Raw genomic sequence first — 23,696 nt, 5'->3', positions numbered from 1 at the left:
CCCTTTCTGAACAAGATTAGTTCTCTACTGCCTTTTTTCTTTCCTTTATTCTATCTGAACTTGCCCTGCAAGAAAAGCTCTGGATTTGGATTGCTTCCACCTCCCCCAGCCTCTACTCTGACACACATGCTAGAGAAAATCTCCAAATTGTGCTGACTGGGCTTATTATCAATATATGTAATGAAACCTCAATGGGACTCTTATTATTACATGATAAACCTTTTAGTCCTTGCTTAGCCATTTTGGACTGCAGCTCTTCCAAATCTCCCGGGCTCCCTTCTTGCTCTCTCTTAGCCAAGACCCTTGTCCCATATTTTATATACATCCAAAGTCATTCCCTGAGAATTCCCAGATGCCTTCTGCCATGATCTCTTCCTGCCCCCCTGCATCACACAATGAAGTGGCCCTTCTCTTTGCCATGAACAGACAATCCTCAGATGAAGAAATTGAATGACTATTTCTAGTCATATGAAAAGATGCTCCAAGTCATTATTAATCAGAGAAATGCAAATTAAGACAACTCTGAGATACCACTACACACCTGTCAGATTGGCTAGAATGACAGGGAAAGATAATGCAGAATGTTGGAGGGGATGTGGGAAACCAGAGACACTGATACATTGTTGATGGAATTGTGAATACATCCAGCCATTCTGGAGAGCAACTTGGAATTAGGCTCAATGAGTTATCAAACTGTGCATACCCTTTGATCTAGCAGTGCTACTAATGGGCTTATATCTCAGAGATCTTAGAGGGAAAGGGACCTGTATGTGCAAAAATGTTTGTGGCAGCCCTCTTTGTGGTGGCCAGAAACTGGAAACTGAGTGGATGCCCATCGATTGGAGCATGGCTGAATAAATTGTGGTATATGAATATTATGGAATATTATTGTTCTGTAAGAAATGACCAACAGGATGATTTCAGAAAGGCTTGTAGAGACTTACAGGAACTGATGCTAAGTGAAATGAGCAGGACCAGGAGATATATACTTCAACAACAATACTATATGATGATTAATTCTGATGGTCGTGGCCCTCTTCTACAATGAGATGAACCAAATCAGTTCCAATAGAAAAGTAATGAATTGAACCACCAAACGAAAGAACTCTGGGAAATGAGTGTGAACCACTACATAGAATTCCCAATCCCTCTATTTTTGTCTTCCTCCATTTTTGATTTCATTCACAGGCTAATTTGTACTATTTCAAAGCCCGATTCTTTTTGTGCAGCAAAATAACTGTATGGACATGTGTACATATATTGTATTTAACATATACTTTAACATATTTAACATGTATCAGTCTACCTTCCATCTGGGGGAGGGGGTGGAGGGAAGGAGGGGAAAAATTGGAACAAAGGTTTTGGAACTGTCAATGCTGAAAAATTACCCATGTATATATCATGTAAATAAAAAGCTATTAAAAAAAAAGAAAAAGAAAAATCGTCTGCGATAGGTAATTCCCCTTCCTTTTTCCTCATTCTTTTCTTCCTTTTCTACTGTCTTGCTTCTAATTTCATTGTGAAATTTAAACTGTTTTCTCCAAATTTACTTTTTGACTTCTCTGAAGCCTGCCTCAGACATCATAATACAGGCATAGTAATGATAAGAATATAATTTTTTAGAGGGAAAAGATTTTACTTATTTGGGAATTTAGAATTAGTTTCCCTTTCATGAAAATTGTTTGTAACACTTAACTGTTAATGTTGATCACTGTAGTTCAGTGTAGTTCAGCTTTGAAAATATCTATTTACTGGGATGATATATAATGTTCTTGGTGGCTTTCTGGAGGTCTTGGAGCAGCCTTGTAATCACCACAAGAATAGCCAGGTATTAAAGTCCAAATCCTTTATTATCTCCTTCACAATCTAGTCTCCTTGCTTGGGGCTGGGCATCTTTTTGCAGAGCCTTTCAGACTGGCCTTGATCTCAGTGGAGGAAGTGCAGGAGGCCAGGCCTGCCACTGTTGTAGTGTGAGAATGAATTAATCTTGCTTTGAATCCTTGGGTTTATATGCTCTATTCTAAATATAAACCAATCATTATATCACTAGGAAACCATTATTTGTTGTAAGATTAAATCACCTTATACTGAACTTAGAGAATTATTCATCACCATGCTAAACTAGATAACCATAGTCTTTATCTATTCCACTGACTTAACACTTTATAAGAATCCTTGTTTTAAGTACAAGCTTTCTGGCCCATAACAATGCTATAATTAGAGATCCCCAGAGAATCAACTAAAAAGCTATTAGAAATAATCCACAACTTTAGCAAAGTTGCAGGACACAAAATAAATCCACATAAATCCTCAGCATTCTTATACATCTACTAGCAAACTCCAACAGCAAGAGATACAAAGAGAAGTTCCATTTAAAATAACTTGATGATATAAAATATTTGAGAATTTATCTGCCAAGAGAAAGTCAGGAACTATGTAAGCAAAACTATAAAACACTTTCCACACAAATAAAGTCAGATCTAAGCAATGGAAAATTATCAAGTGCTTGTGGATAGGTCGAGCAAACATAATAAAAATGGCAATACTCCCTAAACTAATCTATTTATTCAGTGCTATACCCTCAAGAAACTATTTTACTGAACTAAAAAAAAAAAAAAAAAAAAAAAATCATGTGGAAGAACAAAAGGTCAAGAATTTCAAAGGAATTAATGAAGAGAAAAGAAAATGAAGGTGGCCTAGTTGTACCAGATCTAAAATTATATTATAAATCAGCGGTCACCAAAACCACTTGCTACTGGCCAAGAAATAGAGAAGTTGATCAGTGGAATAGATTATGTTCACAGAACAAAATAGCCAATGACTAATAAAAATCTAGTATTTGACAAACCTAAAGGCCCCACCCTTTTGGGATAATAATTCACTATTTGATAAAAACTGCTGGGAAAATTGGAAACTAGTATGGCAGAAAGTAGGCATAGACCCACAACAGTATACCAAGATAAAATTAAAATGGTTTCATGATCTGGACATAAAGAATGATAATGTAAACAAATTAGAAGAACATAGGACAGTTTACCTCTTAGATCTCTGGAGGAAAGAAGTTATAACCAAAGAATAACTTCAGATCATTATTGATCATAAAATAGATAATTTTGATTATATTAAGTTAAAAAGGTTTTGAACAGGGGCAGCTAGGTGGTGCAGTAGATAGAGCACCAGCCTTGAATTCAGGAGGACCTGAGTTCAAATGTGATCTCAAACACTTAACACTTCCTAGCTGTGTGACCCTGGGCAAGTCACTTAACCCCAGCCTGGGGGGGGGGGGGGAGGAAGGTTTTGAACAAACAAAACTAAGGCAGATAAGATTAGAAGGGAAGCAATAAACTGGGAAAACATTTTTATATTCAAAGGTTTTCCTAAAGATCTCATCTCTAAAATATATAGAGATTTGACTCAGCTTTATAAGAATTAAAGCCATTCACCAATTGATAAATAGTTAAAGGATATGAATGATTTTCAGATGAAGAAATTGTAACTATTTGTAGTCATATAAAAAGAGATATTAAAGAAGTGAAAGGGACCCATATGTCCAAAAATGTTTGTGGTAGCTCTTTTTGTAGTGGCTAGAAACTGGAAGTTGAATGGATGTCCATCAATTGGAGAATGGTTGGGTAAATTATGGTATATGAATGTTATGGAATATTATTGTTCTGTAAGAAATGACCAGCAGGATGATTTCAGAAGGGCCTGGAGAGATCTACATGAACTGATGCTAAGAGAAATGAGCAGAACCAGGAGATCATTGTACACGGCAACAAGAAAACTAGTATAGATCAATTCTGACAGACGAGGCTTTCTTCAACAATGATATGATTCAAACTAGTGCCACTTGTGCAGTGATGAAGAGAGTCATCTACATATACCCAGAGAAAGAACCATGGAAACTAAGTGTGGAACACAACATAGCATTTTTCACTCTCTCTGTTGTTATTTGCTTGCATTGTGTTTTCTTTCTCTGTTTTTCTTCTTCCTTCTTGATTTGATTTTTCTTGCACAACAAGATAACTGTATAAATATGTATACATATATTGGATCTAAAATGTATTTCAACATATTTAACATGTATTGAACTACCTGCCAGCTAGGGGAAAGGGTGGGGGAAGGAGCGGAAAATTCTCAACAGAAGCTTGTGCAATGGTCAATGTTGGGAAAATTACCCATGCATATGCTTTGTAAATAAAAAGCTTTAATTAAAAAAAGAAAAATCTATTTGCAGAAATAGGTACTGCCAAATGCTGATATCTGTCCACAAGCAATTGATTTTCATTGAACATATTCAGAGTTTGGAAGGCATTTTTAGAATTGTACTGGATTTTTAAATTTTGTTTTCTTCTTTTTTTAGCATATCATTATATTACAGTTTAAATACTTCCCCCTGAAAGAGAGGTAGAGATTTTCAATTATAGAAATTTCTTTTCCACTAGTATCAAGGTCCAAAAATGCTGTTGGGATAATACTCTGAGTTGTAATATTATCAAATGTGAATTTGGGTCAGAATGAAGATCTTGTTTCTTGTCTCAACTTTCACAGCAAGAGAGGTATATAATCCAACTTGTCATTACTTGTGACTCAAACAACATTAGTTGTTTTTGAACCAATCTTAACACAGCATAAATTTCACATGTAAGTGCTATTCTGCTTTTTTAATTTTTGGCTGAATCAGTTAAGAAACGTTATCCAGTGCAACCAAAACTAATTTCTGAAGCTCTTTGGTGTTTGGTAGCCATGGTTGATGGTGATTCATCTTGTTCAGAAAAATGTGTCTTCAAGAGCACATATGGGAATGTGATGGCAGGCACAAGTCCCATGGTTCACAGGCGCTATTCTAGTCTCTTCCTTGAAAATCAGGGTCCTTGCCCTGAGCCAATCCCACAGGACCTTTCTGCTCCTCCGAGGTCTTTCGGAGATCACTAACAGGGCCCTAGAAGCACCCAGTGACACTTATCTGGGTCAGGGACAAAGATGCTCCTTAGCGCTTGTCCTCTCCAATGCTGTCATGAGTTGGAGAATAGGGAGAAAGGAAAGGAATCCTTGGAAAAAAGAGCATCAAAAAAGCATTGAAGTTGTGAATGAAATGGAGTTACTAAGTGCCCAGTGGTGGGAATGAAGTAGAATTGAATTGCTCGGCAAAATATCTTTTATCCTAAAGAGATGATTCATGGTGCACCTGTCATTTAGCTCCTATTATGGCCTGCTGGACTTCTGAGCTGCCCATTGTTCTCCTGTTGTTCCAGGATGGCTTCAGCAGCGTGCCGGCACTTCTAGGAGCACAGCTGAGGCTCATCCTTACTAGTTCTTTGGGCTCAGTTATACAGAGTAGAAATGACAGGGTTTGGGGTTGGAGACCATTGTTCTTTATAAACCTCTGTAATCTCCTACCTTTGCTGTTCTCAGGTTCGGTGGATGATGTATTGGATTGTTTTTGCCCTTTATACTGTAACTGAGACCTTGGCAGACCTAACCATTGCTTGGTAAGTTCCAAGACTGGGAAAGTCTTGGCCCTTTCGCAAGCCAGAAAGCTTCATTATTGGGTTGGGTCTCTATTAGCCAACTGCAGGAAGGCGGACTCCTGGACTTCTCTGCTGATAAAACAAGAATATCCAGTGAGATAATGCAGGGGTGAATCAGGATAAAGCTACATAGAAGAGAGTGGTATTGTCATCATACTGAAGCTTCTTCTAGTTTCATATTTCCATTGAGTTTTGTTGGCTTGTTTTTGCAAAAGAGGATTCTGGTTTCTACATAACAAGTTTTATTAATCCACTCTGGATTTTAAATTAATTCATTCTTTTAAAAGGGAATAGAGAAAGTATCTCTGTGTCCCCTACCTCTAACTTCCTCCATATGGTGAAAAGAATTATAAAATCTTCTGGAGAAAACTCCAGATCTGGTCTCTACCACAAATACAGTGGGGCGCTTTTTGACTGTTAGGGAGGAAGACTGTTCATTAGACAGAAACCAAAGAAGTATTGTAAAATGGAATTTTCTGGGAATAGTATTAGGTATTTCCTTTGGAATTTTTTTTTTTTTTTAAAGTTAGATTTTTGATACTTCACAATCTAACCTAAATATCTAATGGTTTTCCAACATTTCCTGGACAGGTTTCCCTTGTACTATGAGATGAAAATTGCTTTTGTCATTTGGCTGCTCTCCCCATACACTCGAGGGGCAAGTTTAATCTACAGGAAGTTCCTTCACCCACTGCTTTCTTCAAAGGAAAGGGTAAGAGATGAGAGAAATTTCACTTTTAACTTTTGGAGTGGCAAAACTTTTTAATGGATTAAGACAACAAGAATTGCTTCTGTGTACCTTACAATGATATTCTAAAATTTGGGGAACTGAAGTGTCTATGGATGCAATTTCACTACCTTTTAAATCCCTTTTTTTGTTTGTTTCTGTTTCTGTTTCAGGAGATCGATGATTACATTGTCCAAGCCAAAGAACGAGGCTATGAGACCATGGTAAATTTCGGTCGCCAGGGTTTAAATTTAGCAGCCACTGCCGCTGTTACTGCTGCCGTAAAGGTAATTTTCATTTTCCATCAAATGTTGTGTAACACCTTGAGGCAATAGGTAGAATGATTTAACAATATTTCTTTAGTTATAAAAGTTTTAACCTAAATTATATATTTGGTTTCTATGAGATAATTTGAATGAATAATTATTTTTGAAGATATGTAAAACTTTGTTTTTTACCTTAGTTCTTAACTTCCCCCAGAGTGGGTACTGAGTTCTGAATTTTAAAAGCATCTTAAAATGCCATGTTCCTCATAACTTTTCCAGATTCCTTAACACGTAAATAGTCCTTATCCCTTTTTGTAAAGATGACCATTCTTTCTTTCTCTGTCTTTGGCGTGGCTCTCTCTCTGGGTGTTAATATCTTGGTAGGATTTCTGGCTTACTTCTGCTGCTGTCCTTCAGTCGATTTGAGGTAACTTCTCTTACTATTTTGTGCTTGAACGTTGTGTAGTAGTAATGACAAGTGGGCATTTTAATGACTTACTAATGCTAAACATTTGTTGTGGTTTTTTGCAAGTCACATTAATGTATTTGGTAAAGATTTGCATCAGAAACTTGTTTGCATGTCATGTGATGTGATTTTCCCCCCCAATATCAGTGCACAATCATTTCAGCACTCATTAAATCATTATCTTTAATTTGTGGTTGTTAAATTTAATTGAGCCAGGTGACACCTCAGCCAACAGTTTTTAGGCCTTTGAGTACCCATTATGTAACTAGATCAGTTGTCTTGTGATTAAAACAATAATAGAATTTGTGGGGATATATTTCATTGTTAAGAGGTGATTTTATATGATGTTCCAGATAAGTTGAGCCAATGAAACAATGAAGTTTTCACTTTTTAAGACGGCCCACAGTGAGCTAGTTTCTCTTACTCAGTATTACTTACTTCTAAGTCCACCCAACAGAATGAATGAAATGTAAATCAGTTTCCTGGTTTTCCTGCTGAATGAAATAGCATTCACTCATTCAGTGAATACTGAATGAGCTTCAGTCCTGTGCAGTGCATTGTACAGTACCCAGATAAGTGTGACGTGGCCTCTACCTCCATGCACTTTGTAATCCAGCTGCAGATGGTGGTCTCTGAACTGGGGAGGAGGGGGAGATTTTCCTTTGAAATTGATAGGATAAGTGAATAAATGAAAAAATAGTTAAACTTTATTAGGGATCTTTCTGTCAGAAAAGGAGTCCCTATCTGATCATTTCTGACTCTTCAAGAAAGTTTTCTTTATTATTCCATAGTAGTCAGCACAGATGCAAGATGGAATTGCATGAGGCTTCTATTACAGAGGGTTGGCCATATTCTGATGAGAGCAAAATCAACAGATTCCTATGAATTTAGGGTTCAAATTGGCGTGGAATGATTGATGGAGAAAAATTAGTGCAAGGAAAAGGTAATTAAGAAGTAGCAAATACTAGCTGGCTCTATTTGATTGGTACGTAAATAAAGAGTAGAAGAAAGGAGAGTGAACGTTGAAAGGCCAGCTTGGGGAAAACCATCAAGACTAAGCAAGAAATTGAAAAAGAAATAGCTGAGTTTGGGGGAGCTGTACACACACACACACACACACACACACACACACACACACACACACACACTCCCTGGAGCAGTGGTCAGAGGGCCAGCTCAGAATCAAGACAGCCAGGATCATATCCCACCTCTGGTCCAAGGGGCTCTGGGACTCTGGGAGAGTCCCTTCTTCTTCAGAATCTGAGCCTGAGTTCTGAGACATGGCATTGTAGAATGGCTGCCATCGAGTTCCCTTCACACTAGTGAAGTGTCTTAAAAACTGAATAGAAAATGTGCTCAGGATGCATTCAAGTTCAAGGACCTATCGATAACATGCTTGTTTGGGTGGCCAGTGGTCTTACCTACTCACACAAGAAGGAAAGGGGCTTAATGGATTCTTTCTGGCTGGTGAGGTCTGACCTCCTGGCTCCGCCACCCTCCCAAGAGCTGAGGTAGCTGGCAGCCATTCTGTTGCCCTCATGTCCACTTCCCCTGGATCAGGCATTTCATGCCCATGGAAGTTGACTCTCAAGACCTGCTGTTTCATTCCTGATCACTGTGGTAAAACACAAAATGAGGTTGAGCTCTTCTATGGTTTGGTTATTTTTCATGAGCTTTGTTAAAAGATAAAACGGTGTTGGGCATGGTGCCTTCTACCAGCATGCTGTCTTGATGCACAGAGAGAGCAGCCTTGTCTTTCAAAGGCTGAGTGGAAGCTATGCCAGTTCTAGAGGGAGAGAAAAGATCTTCCCCAGTGTCAGACTTCCTCGGCATATGAGGGTCCTGGGAACCTATCACGGGCCGGAGCATCCCTTCAACATCAAGGAAATTTGCACTCATTTACTCCACAGAGGATGCAGGCATATGGAAGACCAGTTAGCCCCAGTTCTTTCCAGATCAGGCTTCCTTAGTCTTCCTCCTTTTACTTTGACCTGCTCAATGCAACAGTTGCTCCAAAGGGCTTTCTGACAACTGTTAACTTTTAGAGATTCTTGTTAAAAGGAAAACAATAGCATTTTTCCTAAGAGTTCATTTCCAACCCTTTAATGAAATGTACTTTTTTCCAAAGCAATTTTAAGCAAACCTAGCAATATCTAGAGTTGAACTATTGGCAATTTGATTTTTTTGTATTTTCTTCATATATTTTGCTTACTTAATATAGTTAACCAAAAATGATTTACGAAAAGAAATGAATTTTTATGATGGACCACAACTTAGCATTAAATTAAATATTTAAATCATTTAATTTTTAATGAAGCATCCTTTTGTCTGTTTTAATAATAATATTCTAACTGTCCTCATCTGTTCAGAGCCCTGCTGTCCCAAATTCCAGTTTTAATCATGCCTCAGATCCATTGATGGGTTAATGTCAGCCTCTGTGTTGAGTAACCACCTAATAGTTAGATTAGAAGCACCTAACACTCTTCCAAGAACAAGCATGCAAATAGTGCTACTTTAATTCATGATTATTTCCAACTCTGATCCCTTTTGCCTTTTTGCTCCATCTCTTAATGGTTTAGAACAGCGTGACATCTTGATTTAAAAGCTTTCTTCAGAAGTAGGAAGACCTGGGGTCAGGCGTCGCCCAGAGCCCATCTAAACATTGCTTCCCCAGGCTCCTGGGCACCTCTCAAAGACCTCCCTTCAGATGGGGGTCACCTTGCCCTAGGCGAGGGAGTTGCCACGCCCAGAACTCCCTGTTTTTCTCATCCCCGCTCCCTGTTAACTCAAATCAGCTATTACCTGGAAAGGGCACATTGATTTTAATGATAGTCCAGGCACTGAGGAAGTGGCTTATTTATCTGATGCCCCAGAATGGAGGCGTGAGGACTGTGCCGCCCTGCCCTGATCAGGCTGTAGCCCCTTTTAAGTTCAGGAGGCAGAGTTTTCAGAAGATGCTCCTGCTGACCACTCAGGAAAGCCTCCATGACAGCCATTGAGATTATTATATAAAAGTTGTGGACATAATTATTCTCCAGTTCACCATACATAACTTGGGGGTTGGGTGGCGGTAACCAGCTGTCCTCCCTAACACACAGGGGCCACAGTTGGTAGGGCCACCTGTTTGGGGGAATGCTCAGATTTCGGGTTTCATTTGTTATCTGATATTAATTATTGAGATCAACAGTGCTCTTTTCCATTCCAGGTCTTTAGTCTGCCCCAACTGACTCTGAAGCTCTGGGTAGTTCCTAGCTTGGTCCCTCCATTAAACCCTAGATGGGCTTTTATGATGCTGTTCAGAATCATTTCTTATGCTCAAAAAAGGGCTCATCATTCTTCTCCCAAACTTCCCTATTCTTACTGTTCAGGGCGTTCCCAATACTCTCATTGCTCACTCCTCTAGGCCCACCAGTGGCCAGGCTCATCACCTCTCCACCATGTTCCCCTGCTTCATTTTCCATTCACTAAGTCACCAAAGGGGTTTTTCAGGCACCTGGGCCTGACCATGTCACCTCACTGCTCCTTCTGTTGACTCCCAATCACATTTCTCAGGGTGACGTCACCACACTTTTCTAACCCCTTTCAGCCATTCAGCAGACCAGCCCCATGGGCCTTCATGCCATCCCTCACACACAACCTTTCCTTGGGTCCAACATCCCTTAAGACTGGAATTAGATTCCTCATTTTCCTGCCCCCTCTGGCTTCTAAAGCCTCCTTCCATATTATCTCTATTTCAGAAATATTGTCTTTACATGCTGTGCATCTCTGTTGCTTTTCTTATAAAATTCATACTTTAGAATAAGATCTGCTGCCTTTGTAGCCTGATTGCTTAATAAATGATTTTTCTTGGTGGTTGATCAATTTCTTCCAACAAAAGGCAAAATTAGTTAAGTCATTGAACTGATTTTGGAAACTTGGCGCAGCGAGCTGTTGTGGCCTCGGACTGCGGACGCCGCTCTCCCGCTGCAGCCCTGATGGGTGTTGTCTGGGTGAGCTTTGCCAGGTAACCTGACTGGGAAACTCAGTTTCCTTTTCAGTTAAGTGACGAGATTGAATATACCTGTTCCTAAGGCCCCTTCCAGCTCTGAAGGTGTTCACACTCTACAGCTCGAGGGATGCAGATGGTTTCTGCTTTTCTGCCTTTCTCAACATATTGTTAGTCACTACCTTATCATCTTTTTTTCCACTGTCCTAGCCATGTTTTTATATTCTTGCATGCTAGTTATAAACATTTCTATTCTAAGTCATTGGGGAGCATTAGAACCTTATTTCAAGTAGTTTCCCAAGTTTGGGGATGACCATCCAATGATTCCCCGACACTAGACCTGAGATAGGGCTCTGAATCCACAGGCCACTATTAGAGCCTAAGACCTCTTCCCTTTCTCTCCCTCCCCCCACCCCCTCATTCAGACCTCTCCTCCTGCGCCACAGTTGGAGTAGCCTCGATATTTCAGTGTTTTCTCTTGTCCCCTAAGCATCAAATATTCACCTGAACTAGAACTAGTCCATAGCTGTTACACGTGTTTGTTGAAAGAAGCAAGACTGTAAGGCGGCTCTCCATCCATGCATGTACACATTCAGAAACTTGTAGGCATTTGATTTCACTTTCAAAATATTAATCCTAGAGGATTCCATATGGAAAGAGTGGAGACGACTACAATTCAGCCTTGCAGTTGGGTTGGAGCAGATGAGGAGGCTTCCCTCCCCCCTTCCCTTTGAAGTAGAATCTTGAACTCATCAGCCTACGAGACGACAGGCGTTTCTGTGTCTTTCCCTGTGTTCTCTCCTGACCCACTGCCCTGGTTTCTACAAAATGTTGCAGATCTGAAGAGAAGGATCCAGCCTGAGGCTGCTCGGGGTTGGCCGAGCCTCTCCCACCCCGCCCGGGGAGCCAGGAGCCTCAGCCAGTCCCTCCGAAGCCTGGGCAGTCACACTCTTGGCTCTCAGGGTGCCTTGTCACATGGGTCACCAGTGAAAGCGCCCCAGGGCGACTGATGCTGGCTTTCTGCTTTGCTGTTGCGTAAGTGCTGGGGGAAGAGTCACGGAGCTTAGGAAACGGAAGGCTTACTTTACTTTTTGCTTCATTTTTCTGTCCCCGAATCATCAAGCCATATCTGCAAGGCAGGATGGCCAAGTGGACAAGCAGCTGAACTTTGGAGTCACTGAGGCTACCCTGAGGACCTTTGTCACAGAAAAGACAAGGATGGCCTGCAGTATCTTAAGGGCTGGCACCTCAGTTCTGCCTTGCTCCAAGAGTCCTGAGTCTTGGGCAGGTGTTGTCAAAGGGCACAGAGTAGGGAGAGATTTCCTAACCCAGCATCCAAATGTGGGATGGACTGCTTCAGGAAGTCCTGGGCTTCCATTTGCTAGAGCTCATCAAGCCAAGCCTGGAGGGGACTTAGTTTTTTGGTTTTGTTTTTTAAAGCTTTTTGTTTTCAAACATGCATGGATAATTTTTCAGCATCAACCCTTGCAAAACTTTGTATTCCAAATTTCCCCTCCATCCCCCATTCTCTCCCCTAGATGCCAAATAATCCAATATGTGTTAAACATATTAAAATATATGTTAAATCCAATATATATAAACATATTTATGCAATTATCTTGCTGCACAAGAAAAATGAGATCAAAAAGGAAACACAAATGAGAAGGAAAACAAAATGCAAGCAAACAACAAGAAGAGTGAGAATGTTAAAATATATGTTAAATCCAATATATGTAAACATTTATACAATTATCTTGCTGCACAAGAAAAATGAGATCAAAAAGGAAACACAAATGAGAAGGAAAACAAAATGCAAGCAGACAACAAAAAGAGTGAGAATGCTATTTTGTGGTCCACACTCAGTTCCCACAGTCCTCTCCTTTGTGTAAATGGCTCTTTTCATCACAAGATCATTGGAACTGGCCTCCATCACTAGACAGAACTTGTTAAGAATGTGGTAGAGGATCCTCTGGTTGGCTTAAATATTGAGATAGGTCTTCCAAGGCCTGCTGGGATCCCAGGTGACCCCAAATCTTTCGGGACTGCTTACCTGTTTTGTAACATTTGTTGAGAGGAGAGTCACCAACTCTGTTCATTCTGGTGAGAGGAAGGAACAACAACCCTTACTTACCACTTGGTCCTAGAATCTGCTGGGCCCTTGCCACCTACCCTTCTTGCCCAACTTGAATGTCTACTCTATCCCACTTAGAATGTGAACTCCTGAAGAGTAAGGGCTGTCTTTTAGATTCCCACTGCTTTGCTCCACTCCTGGCACATAGTAAGTGCTTAACCAATACTTTTTCATTCATCGGAGCCATGCTATATCATCTAACTTATTGTCAGCATAGGAACATAGAAATTGGGAGATGTCATCCTTTTAGTTCTTTTACCTGAAGCAGTTTTAGAGTTACTGAATGCATCAAAATAGATTTTTCCATTCCTAGGTTGTCCACTAAGTAACATAGATGCATTTGCAGTTTATAATATCTTTTAAATGATATTCTGAATAATTTGGATTTGCCAAGATTGCCTTCTCTATCTCTTTATGGATATTAAAAAAAAAAAGTCTTTGTCTTGGAAATTTCATGAAATTGAAGTAGTTGAGGCAGTTTGAAGAGTATCTTGAAGCTAAATTATGAAAAGCAGGTCAAATTCAAGGAGAAAACCCTAAATAAACAGTAACTAGAATTTAAAATTAACTTAAATTAACTTTAATTTTTAGCATGTATATTTTGCTCTAATGAATTATAGTTCATCTCCTTTGGACTAAAATTGTTGGGTTTTTGTCTGTCCTATAAAGATTAGTGACACCCCTGAGTTGTCTGTTCTATATGTACTAACTGAGCATGTTAAAAATGAAAATAAGCCTTTAATCAAGACATTTATTACGCTGTAAAGCAATTTTCAGAAAATGCTGCTCACTTCTATGAGCTCATTACCAGGCATCTGTTCACAAGGTCAGTGTGCAAGTTTGTTTTGGCTGAGCCAAGCAGAAAGAGGAAGGACCTTCAAGGATTTTGCTGAGGATGCTCAGTATTCCACCCCTTTTTGTAGGAGAAATGCTAGGAGCTTTAATACCAAATAAACAGCAGTCCTGCTGGATGTCACTCTCCAAAAGATGAAAATACCAATAATTCTGCTGGATAACTCATTGAATTATCTATGTCTGACTTGCCAAGTGGATAGTTTAACCAAAAATTATAAAGTGAAATATCACACAAAATGTAGTTTACAGACAGTATATTCATGACCTGATTCTCTTCACATTGTGATCTGGGCAATGCAAATATCCTCATATTCCGCCATTATTTTAGTGGCTATCCTTCTGTGCAAGGGCTTAGGAATAATCAGCTGCTTCCTGTCATCTAATAAACTGGGTATACTTGCCTAGGTATTGCAGAGATGAGATTTCATGCTAGCGTTATGTTGTTTTGCCTGTGAGATGATCTAGTGTTGTGGCCTGTCGTCCTGGAAACAGCAGTGGCGTAGGAGGGAGTCAGAGAGCTGGGCCCTGCTATTAATGACAAGGATCTGAGACAAATCACTGCTTCTCTGAGTTTATTTCCTTATCTGTAAAATGAGCAAGGTTTGAAGTAGATAACCTCTAAGTTCTTTTCAGCCCTAAAATTTAATAAGATTTGGTATAAAAAATTGCCAAACATTAATATCCTCAAATCTGTTCTAGATTATGAACAAAATAACTCTCAGGTATGTACGTGTCAAAGGGAAAAGTAATTTCCTCAAAAACTTAATAAGTGGACAATCTGGCCTGGTTTGAAATTAATCCCCTCTGTAATATCCCCAAATGGTCATCTAGCCTTAGCTTAAAGCTCTCCAGGAAATGGGAACCAGCTACCACCTTGAGAGATCCAAGGCTGCTTTTGGAGTGATGTAAATGTTAAGTCCCATTGCTATGTCCCTGTTCCAATCCAGATCAGCCACCAAAAAAAGCATGATACAGGACTCCCTTTACAGTATTGAACATAGCTTTCATGTTCCCTCCTCTCCCCTTAGCTTGTTTTCCTCCAGACTAAGTATCTCCAGGTCCTATGGCTCCCCTTAACTAAGATCCCTAACCATTCTGCTACCCCCACTCTTGAAACCTTTATGCTTTTCAGTGCTAAAATGAGGACCGTCAATGTGGTCAGAACAAAGGTTCCATTGGCTTTTGGGGGGAGCAACGTCACTCAAATAACTAGACTTTTTTTCAGATAAACTGATTGCTAGCTATGTTTTTCCTATCCTGAAAGTCACTTGGACAGTTGAGGGTTTTGAGCCTTTGTAGGCTTTATTTGCCCCCGTTGACTTTGACCTTACTGAATTCAACTCATTTTTTCTATCTACTGACATCTTTTTTGTTCCTGATCCTCTTGTGCAGCATATTAGTTCTCCCTTCCAACTTCTGTTTGTAGACATTCAATGATGAATGAAAAATTTGAGGAGAAATTGCAAATTGCATTGGAGCTGTATAGAATCCACATATTCTGACAAACACACTAAAGTTCTGCTCTCGTAGAGTATTGTAGGTGGTAATTTCTCGACTGGCTTACTGTCAAAAAGCATCAAAGGCTTTGAGTCAAGAAAGAAATCTCTTTCATGTGAGGGAATTAGTCACCTACAGGAAGATAGAGAATCTTTCCCTTTCACAAAGGGCAGGGCACAAGATGAGCTACTTCCCTGGGCAAGGTCTGCTTCAGAGTTCATAATTGTAAATGAGATCTGATGGAGTGGCCCTTTCCTCCCCTTCCCCACCATCTCCACCCACACCAGAAGCATAATAAATCACTCTTTTCTGATTTTTTTTCCCAATAGTTTTGGCTACATAAATCTTTCTTGGTGATCTCATTAATTCAGACTGGTTCAATTATCTTGAAGTCTATATTTTTCAAACCTACATATCTAACTAGTCCTGTTTTTGCCTTCCAATCTTATATTACCAATTGTTTATTGGACATATCCAATTTGAAGATCTTGGTATCTCAAATTTAATATATCCAAATAATATATCCAAATATATCCAAAAAAAAAAATGACAAGTTTTCCCCTCTTTTTACTGTTCCTTTTTTTATTGAGAAGACCACCCTTGTAGTTGCACAGATTTGAAACCTGGAATAATCCTTGAGTCTTCATTCTTCCTCAATCTGTTACCAAGTCTTGGTAACAAATGCTGTTCTCTAGGAATGTGGAATTTTTCTTAAAGGGAAAACTAATTCTTACCCTTTTCTTTCTTTTTTTTTTTTTTTTCCCTGAGGCAATTGGGGTTAAGTGGTTTGCCCAGGGTCTTACACCTAGGAAGTGTTAAGAGTCTGAGACTAGATTTGAACCCAAATCCTCCTGATTTCAGGGCTGGTGCTCTATCCACTGTACCACCTGGCTGCCTCAAATTCCTACCCTTTTAACATTAAGCAGCAAATATCTGTATCATGAGTTATTTATGGCAAATCAACATCCATTCAGGACAGGAAAGAATCTTTCTACAAAACTTATGTGAAGAAATGAGTTCTATTTAATGGTATCCTTTATAGCCAAATGAGGCCTTAGAAAAGGTGTTGTCAAATGTGCCTCCATTTGCAACTGTAATATTAGACCAATTTGCACTTGTAATATTAGACCAGCTGAAGGCAACATCTTCATGGTTTCCTGAATTTCAAACTTCCCTCTTTTATGCCCAAAAGATTCCATATCTAGCTGAGGTCATTGATGTCTCACCAGTTTTCTTCGATTTCCAAGTTTATACCTGTTAATGGATCATTTTGTGCAAGGAAACTCAAATCAAAAAAAAAAAAGGAAGGAAGGAAACCAAGAAAGAAAGAAAATGAAAAATAATGTGCTTTATTCTATTCAGATGCTATCAGTTCTTTCTGTAGAAGTGAATAGTGCTTTTCATCATGAATCCTTTGGGGGTTTTTTGGGTCATTATATTGCAGAGAGTAACTTAGTCACTCACAGTTCTTCATTGTATAGTATTATTGTTATAATGTATACTCTTCTCCTGGTTCTGTTTTGTAGTAGTTCATATAAGTCTTTTCAGATTTTTCTGAAATCATTCTTCACATCATTTCTCATAGCACAATTATACTCCATTGCAGGTATATATCACAACTTTGCCATTCTCCAATTGATAGGTATTCCCTTAATTTCCCATTCTTAGCCATAAAAAAAAAGAGCGACTAAAAATATTTTTGTACAGATAGGCTCTTTGCCATTTTATAAACTCTTTGGAATACAGACATAGGTATTGCTGAATCAAAGGGTAAACATGGTTTTATAACTCCTTGGGCATAATTCCAAATTGCTTTCCAGAAAGATTGGATAAGTTCATCGTTCTACCAACAGTGCATTAGGTGTCCTGATTTTCCTGCATTCTCCCAGCAGTGATCATTTTTTGTTTTTGTCATATTAACCAGTCTGATGGTTATGACAACCCAGAATTGTTTTAATTTGCATTTGTCTAATCAATAGTGATTTTGAACATTTTTTCATATGACTATATAGTTTTGCTATCTTTGTCTGAAAACTGCCTGTTTCTTTGACCATTTATCAATTGAGAGATAACTTGTATTCTTATTCAGTTTTTTATATATTTGAGAAATGAGGCTTTAGCAGATTCTTGCTATTAAAAAAAATTCTTCACTTCTCAGCTTTTCTTCTGATTTTGGTTGCATTGGTTTTGTTTATACAAAAAACTTTAATTTTATCCATTTGACATTTTGTTAATGCGCTTATTTGGTCCTAAATTCTTCCCATCCCCATAAATGTGACAGATAAATTACCCCATGTTCCTCTAATGTGTTTATGGTTTCATCCTTTATGTCTAAATCATGTCACCATTTGGACCTTATCTGAATTCACTCTTAAGTTCCTCTAAACCAGTCTCTCCAGAGCTTGTTATAGGTGCAGTTAACAGGTTAATATTTACTCAAACTCTGGTTAGCACCTTATACAGTTTCTTGCATTTCTGAGTTAAGCCAACAAGCAATTACTAGGAGCTAGAATTTCTAGGGCCCCAAAACCTTTAGAAAATCATACTGCTCCATAGCACCTTTTGTATCTGTCCCTTCTCTTTCACCCACTCCACCTAATCCAAGCTTTTATCACCTCTTGCCTAGTTTATTGCCCTAGTCCTCTCATTGATTAATTACCCTGTTTCCACTTCCTTTCCTTTCTAGTCCATCTTCTGCACACCTGCCAAAATAATCTTCCTAAATTACAGGTCAAACTCTATCAAACCCCTCCTCAGGACCTCTAGAATGGCAGAAAACATCACAAAAGCCCTTCAGGGTCTGGGGCTGGCTTTCCTTTCCAGATTGATTTCTTACTCCGTAGTCCATGAACCTCCTAACTGGGAGCCAGGCACTGTGTTCTGTCTCCTACCTCCTCCCAGCATCCACATCCACATCCAGTACTCCTCTCCTTCCCTCAGCCTCTTGATATCCCTCTTTCAGGTGTCACTTCCTACTCTGGTCCTTTCTTGAACTGCATCTTTTCCCCTCAGAGTTGCTAGTTTTCTAACAGATCACTTAACTTATACTTTGTATTTGTTCATCTCTGGGTAGCTGTATGTAGGTATCTTATCTCTTGCCTTTCCTCCCTTTCTCCTCAGTAGAAGGGAGATTCCTCTAGGGCAAGGGCTTAGTCATTTTTGTCTTTGTATTACACTAGTGTGCCAGTACTTAATTTCCTGAACTGACTCTGGGTAGAGAAGTGAATATACCCTGTACATAGCTGCCCTCCCAGGTACCTCCCCACAGACACCTTGGGTGTTCATCTGACTCTAGGACTCATCCCCTGCAGGGATGGCATCTTTCCAAACAGACTCCTCCACCCTCCCTGTTTGACTCTTCTCCACCTGAAATTCATGGGTGTGGAGCAGAGGCTGTATTCCTGACAATTTGATGAATTCTCATGTATCTAACCTATAACCATCCCTTTGTGTATTGGGATTAGCTGTCCATACACTAAAATGTTCTGAGGATTGATGCTGAAGTTGAATTTGATTAGTTTTTTTTTTTGCTTCATTCTATCTAAGCCGAATTTCTTCAGTTCTCCTTTAGTAAAGATCATCCAAATCAAACATTCTATCTCTTGCTCACTTTATTTTTTAATTCAGTCCCATTTAGGGACTAGCCCTGTAGGGAATAACATCTAAAAAGCTAGCATGTGGGATTTAGGATTTGCTTTGCAGGGGTGTATGTGCTTGTCTTTTTAATAATTGGCCAGAACTGCTGTTGCCATGGTAATTTCTCATTCAGACTAAAAAACCACTTCCTTCATTTTTTTTATCCTTCCAGTTTTTTTTTTTTTTTTGCCCTTTCAGTTGAATGCAGCAGCCACTAAATTTAAAAAAAAAAAAATACAGAGGAGCATTATATTATTTAAACTAAAACTCATAACCTTATTTATTTTCTGGGAATAGAGGAAGGTGTTTGATTTAATTTGATGTTGATCAAGGATTAGCTACAGGAAGGAGAAACAAAAAATACTGAATCAGAAATACTGATAATGAAAGAGTCCTTTGCTTCTCCATATTCCAAAACCCATCCTTAGCCCCCATCCCCTATAGCTTTTATTATTAATTCTGAAGTTTTTCTGCATTAAAAACAAGTTTTTTTTGTTTTGGGTTTTGTCATAGCAAATTCTTATCTCCTTTGGAGATGTTTTACTATATAATTCTTATAGATTCCTCAGGTAATGATCTACTGGTTTCCTCTTTATCATGCCATCTTTTAATTGTTCCACAAGATGAATAATCAAAGTGCTGACCAGTTTGATAATGTGGGTGACAAAAAAATGGAGGACTGACCTTTGCGTGGGAGGCAGCAGGGTGTGTGCACTGCAGTAAGATCAGACTCCAGTAGAAACAGAACCCTGCAGGCTGCATATTGACTTAGAAAACCACAAAATCACATGTTATCATATCGTATTTTGTTTATTTTTTAAACATTTTCAATTACATTTTAATCTGGTCGAGGACACATTCTGGAGCTTTGCCTGCAAATTGGACACTTCAGATGCAGCCGCTAGAAAGCCAGCTTCAGAGCAGCCGGATCTGGGTTCCATCTTGTTCTGACTAGCCTCAGGTTTGTGAGCCTGACAGCTATGACAGTAAGAGGCAGAAAAAGTGCCAGCCCACCTTGGTAAGGGAGCTTTTTCAGGAAGGACTTGCCATGCTAGGAAAAGCCAGGACTCATTACCTGGAGGGGGAGAAGGATCTCTGACCTCCTTACTTATCCTCTCTATAAACTCATTGCAAGAATAAGCTCTCGGTGCATTCAAGGCACCCTTGATGAAGGCATCAGAAGGGAGTGACCACCTTTCCAAAGGTGCATTCTATAGCATGCCACAAGTTGACAAGCCCAGAGTTGACTCAGTCCACAGAAGACAAAATCCCATTATGCTCATTGTTGGAATGGGAGAAACCATTTGAATTGAGCTCCTTCAGGCTTTTGTATCCACCATCTCTTACTGATTCTGCTCCTCACCAGCTCTCACCCAGAGCATTTAATTCTCCCCATTTGGTCTCCTTCACAAGTCCTAAGTGACCTTCCTAATATACATGTTTGGCTGGCCATTCTCTTACCCAAGAAGCTTCCCTGGCTCTTCCTTATGACAAAATCCAAACTTCAAAGTCTTTCCCCAGCCTATCTTTCCAGGAGATAGATACACTATATAGACATTCTCATCCCTTCTACTTTTACTCACTCTCAGCCCAAGACAAACTGGTCTCCTGTTCCCCAAATGAGGCACCCCACCTTTGTCTGCAGAAATAATAGGAGAGCATTGCAGGCTTTGGTGGTCCTCACATTTACCTTGTCCTTCACTCCTGCTTCTTTCAAGGCTCAGATCAAGTACTTCGATCGAGGCTTTATTGAATGTCCAGCCTCCATCCTCTTGGTATTTATTTTTAATAAGCCCTTCTCTATGAACATACTGTCTCACCCAGGAGATGCAGGCTATTCTCATTTTTGTATTCGTATAAGGAAGTAGCACTTGATCTGTACAAACAAAACCAATGCAGAGTCACATAGTAGGTGCTTAGGTAATGGTTGCTTCTTGATTGATTGTTGTCTTAATTAAAGATTTTCCTCCAATAAGATGCCCTCCATTTTTACATGAAAATTGTGTATGAAAATTAAAAAATAAACAGACATATCCTTCATTCAAAATTTGGTGAAATCTGTGCATTAGATTAGTGCTTACCAAAAGTGGATATGAAGCCATGGATATGAAAGACAAGCTGACATGAAAGTCCAAATTGAAGGAAAATTTTCTTAAATATCAAGGTACTTTTTTCAGACAGCATTGTGTGCTTTTCATTATGCCCTAGAACAATTCAGATTCTCCTAGATGAATTCAGTAAACACTCAAAAATTCAGCCTATTGACTCAGAAAAAAAAGGAGTTTGTTCTGCAGACATTATGATGTGCACTTAGATGAAAAGATCAGAGTGGATCCATTAGAAATTATATCTTAAATCCTAATTGCAGCTGGACAGATATTGGACAGGGGAAAAAAAAAAAGGCAGATGGGGCTGCTCTGGGAACATGACAGTATTCTGAATGTCCCTAGCTTCTTTCTGAAGCAAAGGCTCATCTTTGCATCAGTATTCTTCCAGCAGTGTTGTATGACTCCCACAGCCTCTGAAAGATTCAAATTGCAGCTCAACCTGAGAGGAGTGGGAAGTACATTGTAAGCATGAGTTAGGGGCCACAGAACTACCAAGAGAAACATCCCACAGGAAAAAGCATCAGAGAGATGTGGAAGAAAAGTTTGGTAGCTGTTCATGGAGCAAAATAAGAGATAATGGGTAGCAGCCCCTCCTTGCAATGACCTCCAGCACATTATTCATTCCCCCATTCACTCAGCCACCTGTGAAGGAATTATGGGAGAACATGGACAAGATGCACACTGGATAAAAAGATGAGATTGAGCTGCAGGGCACATAGCAAGGATTAGGCAAACTGGGATGGAAAAAGGTCAGTCCCTCCCTGGGAACTGAGGAAGCAAGATCTGAATTGAAAAGCTGAGCCAGATTGGAAGCAAGATATGAGAAATGCTGCAATCCAAAGAACAAGTAGACTGGTTGCCAGAGGGATGTAAGAAGTAAAAGTTAAAAAGATAGAGGGAGTTTGCTTGTCTAATTCCCCAAAGCCTCTGTCTTGTCTGTCTAATTATGGTTGTTCGTGTCCCTCGGCTGTACCTCGGGCTGGCGTGTTGTGGTCACGGGGCAGGGTTGCTGTCTCATCCGTTCTAATTGGGCGGCTGGCTGGGTTGTTCAGCCCTGAGCTGAATACAAAACAAAGTTAAGCCCAGCAAGACATTTATCGATAGAAAAATAAAGTAACAGTGGAAGGCAGGTATAACATGTAAATGCTGCCCACACAGCATATATGGACACACACACAACATACGTCTGTGTGTGTGTGTGTGTGTGTGTGTGTGTGTGTGTGTGTGTGTGTGTGTATCTCTGGGAGTTAAGCAGGGGAGGAACATATGTGAAAGTAGTTGTCCAAGAAGGCAGAAGGAACCAAAGGATAACTAGAATTTGGAAAGGCTTGGGGTAGCCATCCATGCCTCTTCATCCTGTCCTGCCTTTCCCTGACACCTCAGTGATATTTGAGCTCAGGCTTAAGGGACAAAAAAGAGTTTCTAAGCTTCTAATTAATTTATTTTTGAAAGCCTGTGAGAATTGGGAAATAAATCATCAAAGTTGATTGGAAAGGGGAAACCTGAAACTCTTCAAAAGTAAATGGAAAAGAATCCTGAGAAAAACAGGTACAAAGTAAAAACTGCATATGGGGCCATGTCTCTTTAGTTCCAACTATGGCTGGCACGCCCAGGCAGCTTTTCCTATCTTAGCTCAATCTTATGTAATGTTTCTGGAACTGGAATGCTATCTTCACCCCACCTGGCTCTCCTTATTAGCCACTGGGTCAACATTTTAGCTTCTAACATGCTCTGGGCCATTGCTTCCTTAATTTAGAAACATTTGGCCACTGGCTGGTCAGCTGGCGTCCTTGGGATGACCAGAGAATGATCTGAAGCACATTGAGTGGACTGCCCAGTGAGTGACTTAGATGACCTGGACTTGGCAAAGTTTAAGAAATTATGAATGGGTGGCAGGCCACATGCCAGGGATTAGGCAAACTCCTAGGTAGAAAATAAAGTTTTTAGAAAACTCATTTCACCAGAAGACATTTAGGAGAATCTTCCTTGAACATACTGCCCTGTCCATGTGTTATTTACCATCTGAGCAAATTAACTGGTCTCTGCCCTTAAGTTGCTTAAAATCAGTAGGGTGCAGGTGATTTGAATTTAGAAGTGCATTTCCCCCTCCCCTTTACCCACCTCCTCCTTTTCATGATTGGCAGCTGGATAGATCTCATTCATGGATGTATATAGAAGAGGAGTGTAAATGACTGTAGGAGAAGAAAGATATGTGGAACTGGGAGCTTCAGAGATCTCTGCCCATGCAAGGTGACATATAGGCAGGTCCAGGGGTAATTGGGAAACACTGTTGCTTGAGGCTGACCCATGTTCTTCAGTTGTATATTAGCTGCCTTCTGAGAGGAAACAGGGTTTCTTTTAAATGTTCCATCCCAGGAGCCTAAGGCAGTTAAACATCCATGTTCAATTCACCTATACCTAGGACCTTATAAGAATGAATCAAATGTGAACATAAAAGTCTTAGAATTTCAGGGACTATGTAAAACCTGCTCTT

The 23,696-nt window shown here is 39.6% G+C and overlaps 1 protein-coding gene across 2 annotated transcripts in view; it reads left to right on the top strand.

Moving 5' to 3' along the window:
- The window catches only part of REEP3 (receptor accessory protein 3), a 90,246-nt gene that overhangs the window by 54,346 nt on the left and 12,204 nt on the right, over window positions 1-23,696 (top strand). For both annotated transcript variants that reach the window (XM_074296627.1, XM_074296626.1), the window contains exons 3-5: window positions 5,416-5,492; window positions 6,123-6,243; window positions 6,432-6,545. In XM_074296627.1, the coding sequence (XP_074152728.1) occupies window positions 5,416-5,492; window positions 6,123-6,243; window positions 6,432-6,545 (312 nt within the window). The remainder of the gene's footprint in view (window positions 1-5,415; window positions 5,493-6,122; window positions 6,244-6,431; window positions 6,546-23,696) is intronic.

Source organism: Sminthopsis crassicaudata, chromosome 2 (assembly GCF_048593235.1).
Source record: "Sminthopsis crassicaudata isolate SCR6 chromosome 2, ASM4859323v1, whole genome shotgun sequence".
In the NCBI taxonomy this organism is placed as follows: domain Eukaryota; kingdom Metazoa; phylum Chordata; class Mammalia; order Dasyuromorphia; family Dasyuridae; genus Sminthopsis; species Sminthopsis crassicaudata.
This window is presented reverse-complemented; position numbering and strand designations above follow the sequence as displayed.